Raw genomic sequence first — 6,200 nt, 5'->3', positions numbered from 1 at the left:
AGGAATGGTCTTCATGGCTTCATCCAGACATTTCCTTAGGGACTCACCAGCTTTTGGAGGATCGTTAGCGTAGCTTGATATACCAGGTCCTGGAACACAGTTAGTATTGGATACAAGAGGGACACTGAGGAAAGGAAATGGTAGAGGAGGATTTAGGGAGATAAGCCTGTCACATCTTAACAGTGAGATAGGTCACCGGCTCATGAATCTTTTAGCAATCCTCTGACTCACCTCCTTACCTCACCTCCCTGGAGCATGATCACGTTAGATGGAAGCAGTCAAGTGAACCATGTGGCCTGAGGGTCTAATGCAGTGAGCAGTCACTTTAATGATTATTTATTCAAAGCCCACACATAAGGCCGTGCAGCAGGTTGACATGAGGCAGCATTGACATTAGTCTGAGAGCTGGACAACCAGAAAGCTCCCCAGGCCCACCTGCGGCCAGCAGCTTCAATAAAGCAATTACTTCATTTCTATTACAAACTACCCCTGCTCCTTCTCTGCCAGTAGGAAGCTCAGAAGTGTTTATGCTGTGCTGCAAAGACACAGTTCCACTGGTAGCTTTCCACTGATGCCAGCACAGTACCTATATCTGCAGTCAAAACTCACAAGTATATGGCTCGTTGCACAGAGATGGGCAGATGGGTCACAGTTCAGCACAAGCTTCTGCTTCCCTTGGTGCCCACTGTTGCCATTTGTTCATAAAGTTTGTGAGAAAAAATGGGCCCAGAAGAAAGCAGAGATAAGAGTGTTTCACCCCCCAAAAGAGCATGTGGGATAAGGTTCACAACAGGTGAGCTGGAAAAGAACCTATGAGCCACACCTACCTGCAACTGGGAACCACAAAGCCAGGGACCCTGGGTCCCTGCCCCAAGCAGCACTGTGTATCTCTTGGCCACTTGATGGACATTTGTCATCAGACATCACTTCCCTCTAGGAAATGGGGTTGTCATTAAACATCCCTGCAACTGCAGCTAGGTTACACTCTAACAGTTTCATTATGACAATAGGAGGAGAAAGATTGCACCCCCTCACCCTTTCAGTTCCCTCTAGGATTGCTGGCAAGATTCCTCTGCACATCTTGCTACAATGCATAGTGTGAGGGAAGGCTTCTGGGGAGCCAGATCTTCATTCCCAGTGAGGAGCAAATCTGGGAGACAGGGATTCTTTCCTCATAGACAGTAGCAGCTTTCCTCTCCCCTGCTCAGGCAGAGCAGATGAGGAGAGAGAGTTGAACACCCATTGGGACCACAACCCTCAACATAGACCTGGTAGATGATAGCACTTGTATTCCAAGGGGGTTGTCCAACTATGTTTTGCCTCTGGTGGTGGGGTCTGCCATTGTAAGGTCAAACGTCCAAGTCAAGCCTAGGTGGCCTATCTGGTTTAAATGGTTAAAATAACACCAATCCAGTTTCTGTAGCCTCCAACAAACAAGGCCTAACATCACATCTCGCTGCTTCTGATTCCCCAGCCCACAGGACTAGGTAACTGTCTTCAGCTGGGTGGATTGGGGATAGCCTTCAGTGCATGTCCAGAAACTCATATCTCTTGAGGCATAGGAAGGTGCCTTACCTGCTCTGCTACATGTCCCTCCTATCAGAGATTTGAAAATCTCTTCGGATATTGTGAGCTACTTTGGGCTTCCACTCCACTCACAGTAATTGAATGTTAGTAGAGGTGGGTCCTATGGTCCCTCTTCTTCTGAATGGAGCCAGGTAAGAGGTGTGGAACAAGTATTATGGCCTGTGTACACAGGACCCATCTCTCTGCTCAGCTTCATGTGTGGCAGTGTCCCCTGTGATTATGGAACCCTGGTGACAGGATCTGACTTCGCCCAGTATTTCCACCACCCAGTGAGCCCCACTCCATCAGAAAGCTCAGAGCAACTCATGCCCTTCCCCCCAGAGCCAGGACAGGAATACTGACCCTCAACATCACAGGATAATGTCTGGCTGACCACTCCGGTGTTGTTCTCTTTGTCCGACTCCCACTGGTAGATGAACAGAGAGGTGTGGGAGGAGCCCGCATCAAACACCATCCCATACTGGAAAGGACAACCAAGTTGTAAGAAGTGGGGGAGGCAAAGCAGAGACAGCACCCTTTCACCCTCCTGACTCAGGATGAATAGGTCAGCAAAAGGCAGAAGTAGCTCAGACATTCAGTGTTCCTGCTCCTTATCCCAATCAGATAGCTAAGCTATGCTACAGTGGAAGGTGAAATATTCAACAGGAAAGTCCCTTAAAGGGGTGACCTCAGCTGATGAACATGGACATAGCTCCATTGGAGTCAATATATTTTCATTCCCTCCACTGATGACTTTAGTCCCCAGAACACAGGAAGCCATGCTGTCAGGTTGCCCCTCCCTAATCCTTCCTGTGTATTTCAGCCCCATTCTGGAGCAGATACCTTGAGAGGCTCCAGGAAATTCACTCTCTTTGGTCCTCAATGAGGAAATATGCCCATGCATCCTGACAGCAAACTCCAGCCATAAGTGTTTTCTCCTTAGGAACCCATGACTCTCACTATGACCGCACCAAAAGTTCTATCAAAGACTTCTCCCAGCTTGGGAAGATGGGGATGAAAGGCTGAAGGGGCAAAGTTTGGTAGCACATAGATGGGCCCCACAGTTTTTGTTTGGACCTGGGCACATGAGCAAGATGAATACGAGTTTAGCTATTGAATGTGTAAGATGACCTGTGAAATGTAAAGGGGTAACTGACACTGGCTCAAACATAACAATATTCCATAAAAAATCTATGAAACAAGGGGTCCAAATCTGAACCATGTAACCGGTTTCAAGTAGAGATTGTTATTGGAGTGCAAGCATCCAAAAACTGGGAAAACTGGTTTTGAAAACTGGACTTCTGGCATCTCACATGATAGATAAGCTAATGAGCAGTTTGGATTTCAGTGTGGCTGTTTACTGTGGGGTCAAGGCCAGCAGAGGTATTAGTCCTTAGAAATTCTCTTTAAAAATATGGTCCAGGTGAGACAAATGGCTTGTAGGCAATTGGTTTGCAGGGATCAAGTCACAGCTACATGCTACTGGAGATTTCCAATTACAGACTATGGAAAGTAATTGAAATCTGTTTCGAGACCCAGGTTTTGGAGGAATTTTTACCAGTAAAGCCCTTTGTTGATCTGAAACAGAAACAGATCCCTGAATGTTTCTCATGAAAAACAAGCTGAATAAAAGGGAACTGTTTCTAACCATGGGTCTCATATTGGTAGAGAGGAAAGCTCAATAGTAAGCATGAGCTCCCAGAGGTCCTACCAGGTTTGTTCCAGCTCAGTGCTGCACACTTAAAGAAGGGCTACCAGACCAGCCTAAGAGAGTCTCTGGTTAGGAATCAGGGGATATTCTCTCTGTTGCCAAATGGATTATTTTCTCTCTTTTTTAAATTGTTTACATGACTGCTATTTTACTGAGTTCAACATCCAAATTGGTCTCAAAAAACAACTTTTTATGTGGAGGATCCTGAAACATCTAACTGCTACAAAGAGTATAGTTGTGGTAAAATAAAGGAATAAAAAAAATTGTAAAAGCCATGTATCACCTAAACAAAGCATAATCAGGAAGTGCTGAGAATGGACTGACCAAATGTCAGGATGCATTATAAATTAAGGACCTCAATCTCAAAAAGCCACCCCTATCATACTACTCTGTTCTCATTACGTAAGCCACTTGATTTACCTATTAAATCCCCTAATATATGATATCACCTTAACAACAGTCTGAATCAAGTTTACCAAAAAATAGCTCTGCAAAACAAATTTTAAAACATCTGCAGTTAGTACATTTTTCAATTTCTTTTTAAGTAGAACATGTTGCTTTCCAAACTCCATATCAGTTTTCTGTTGCAAAGTTTTCAGGAATTTCAATCGTGCTTGTTTGTCAGAGATCTCTTGTATCAGTTCCCTATTTTCAGTCTTGGGACTTTCTGTCTTGTTTTTGCACTTATTTTTGCTTCACATAGCCCTGCCTAATATTATTTTGTTTTTGTTTTTATCTCCTACTTACAGTTCCAGGCCTAGCCTACCATCTTATTTTCTTCTTATATCACTGAAAGTCAAAGGGGTTGGGGATAGCTAACTCCCTTAGAAAATCCCAGCCTAGATGCATGTTTATATGATGCAGTTGCTGAGAACAGAAGAGTTAAGAAAACCTAAGCAGCCAGCTATCTATTAAGTGCTCTCAGAAAAGATCAGAGCTGTTGCTCTGTTGTAGGATCAAGCAGAAGATGAGACAAGCTCTGCAATGAAGGACAGTGGTCTTCCACAGAATGCCTGTTTTTGACATCTAGCCAAATTAACAACACATAAGCTTACACCCAGCCAGATCCACTGACCTCATTTGGACGGTTGTAGAGAGGACCAAGTCCATGGTGCTAACTTCTTCAAATCCACCAACTCTGCCCCAGTATAAGAGTTCTTGCAGAAACATACTGGGGATTGAGCATTGTGGAGGTACCCACACCGGTCATTAGTTTGGATAAGAGACAAAGTTATGTTATTTTATTCCCATCTGGCACTAATGGTGATCTTTATTAGAAGCCTGAACAGTGCTTTGCACAATGGGCCTGCAATGCTGACTTGGAGCTTTGGTTATAACAGCAGCAACAATAGCAATAGTCTCAGTCTCTAGTATGATTATTATCATCATGACTGTTGTTGTTACTGCTATTTGCATTATGTTGCACTTACAAGCCCTAATTAATCATCTATAGAGTCCTGCCTCCTTAGGCTGGGCAATGTACAACTGCAGAACCCTGGCCTATGAGCCAACAAGACAGTATTGACCAGGAGGATAAGCAGCAGTCTCTATACTCCAGCTCTCTCGCTTGTATTCATTCAAATGTGGGTGGATTCTGTTTGTGTTTTGCTTTCTATTTGGCATTCAGGGAGATAGAGAAGTCGGTCAGTCCTAAAATGATGCAGCCTTGTTTGCTATTAAACTGTATGACTTCTTAAAAGTTTTTAGTAAATAGTAACATTTCCAAGCATCCATCTAAGGTGACTAACCTCCGAGTTGTGTATTTGGGGGTCCCAGCACTCACCTTATTCTTGGGTGGCAAGAAGACATTGCTGATTCTCACCAAGCTGAGAATGAGGGCAATGGAGGAGAATACAACCACGGCTACCAGAATGGCATAGGTGAGGTGCTTCAAAGCGACAGCCATTTCCAAAATGTAACCTGGAAACACATACAACACAAACAAAGAGAACAGGAGGAGGCAAGTTCAAAAGGTGGTTGAATATGGCCAGCTAGGAGCATTGCTGTTACCTAAGCAGCAGAATTAGCAAGAAGATCTTCCCAGAGATTCTCTTCATGAGAAATGCTGTTTGTATACATTATACATTTCACAGGTTTCAGTGCATGCCGAGGTAACCATTGGAAGCTACCACGAGACTAGCAATGCTGGGATGAATAGGATGTCCAAAAGGAGCAGTGACTCGCCACCTGAAAAGTCCATGGCACAACTAAAAACATAAGCCAGTGATGCCTCCCATCTAACCTCCTCTACTCCACTTTTATTTACCTCCTTGCTAATGCTGAGGATATCCATTAGGGTCTGTCAGACAAGAAAGGACAAGACCTAGAGGGGTAGAAATGTTATTTCCAGCATTCTCAGGGAAGCCAGAGTCAATGGGAAGTGATTTTGGTTAATGAAAGCAACGCAGCCTTTTCACCCAAGGAACCTTGTCTGCCTATGTCCTTAGACCAACATGGCTACAACCCAAACCCCTGCAGCCTTTCTCTTGGCATTGTTTCTGATAGTCACTAGACTCAGGCAGTTCTAGAGCTGCACTGTGCTGCTGGTCTTGTATCCGCAAGGTTATTGTTAGTAGGGCTGTGCGAGGCTTTGGACAGAGCTTCAGATCTGGAGAAGCTTCAGACACTTCAGGGTCAAAGCAGCACATCTGGGTCAAAATGCTGCCTCATTCGGCTTCCTGAAGAGCTTCGGAGCCGCCTCGGAGATCTGGCCATAGGGTATAATGGGGAAACAATAAAATATCTATAACTTTGTTGTTTGTTGTCCGATTTGGATGGATTTTTCAGGTAGACTCTGCAGAGAGAATGAAGCCTGCCAAGTTTCAAGAAGATTGGTGTGGGGGTTTCGGGGCAACTGTACCCTAAATTATTGAAAGCAAAACTCCTGTCACGTCTACGTGTTACAACACAGGGGGGTCAAAAC

At 44.5% G+C, this 6,200-nt stretch overlaps 1 protein-coding gene across 1 annotated transcript in view; it reads right to left on the bottom strand.

The window, feature by feature from the left end:
- LOC102380815 (ectonucleoside triphosphate diphosphohydrolase 8-like) overlaps nucleotides 1-6,200 on the bottom strand; it is a 49,407-nt gene that overhangs the window by 9,175 nt on the left and 34,032 nt on the right. Inside the window, exons 2-4 of the mRNA XM_025203034.1 lie at nucleotides 5,061-5,197; nucleotides 1,930-2,047; nucleotides 1-89 (exon numbers count right to left, since the gene is read on the bottom strand). The exon at nucleotides 1-89 is cut by the window's left edge and continues 59 nt beyond it. Of these exons, the coding sequence (XP_025058819.1) occupies nucleotides 1-89; nucleotides 1,930-2,047; nucleotides 5,061-5,183 (330 nt within the window). The 5' untranslated portion in view covers nucleotides 5,184-5,197. The remainder of the gene's footprint in view (nucleotides 90-1,929; nucleotides 2,048-5,060; nucleotides 5,198-6,200) is intronic.

Source organism: Alligator sinensis, unplaced genomic scaffold (assembly GCF_000455745.1).
Source record: "Alligator sinensis unplaced genomic scaffold, ASM45574v1 scaffold235_1, whole genome shotgun sequence".
NCBI classification, from domain to species: Eukaryota; Metazoa; Chordata; order Crocodylia; family Alligatoridae; genus Alligator; species Alligator sinensis.
Note: the sequence above shows the minus strand (reverse complement) of the source record. Positions and strands in the feature narration are given on the sequence as shown.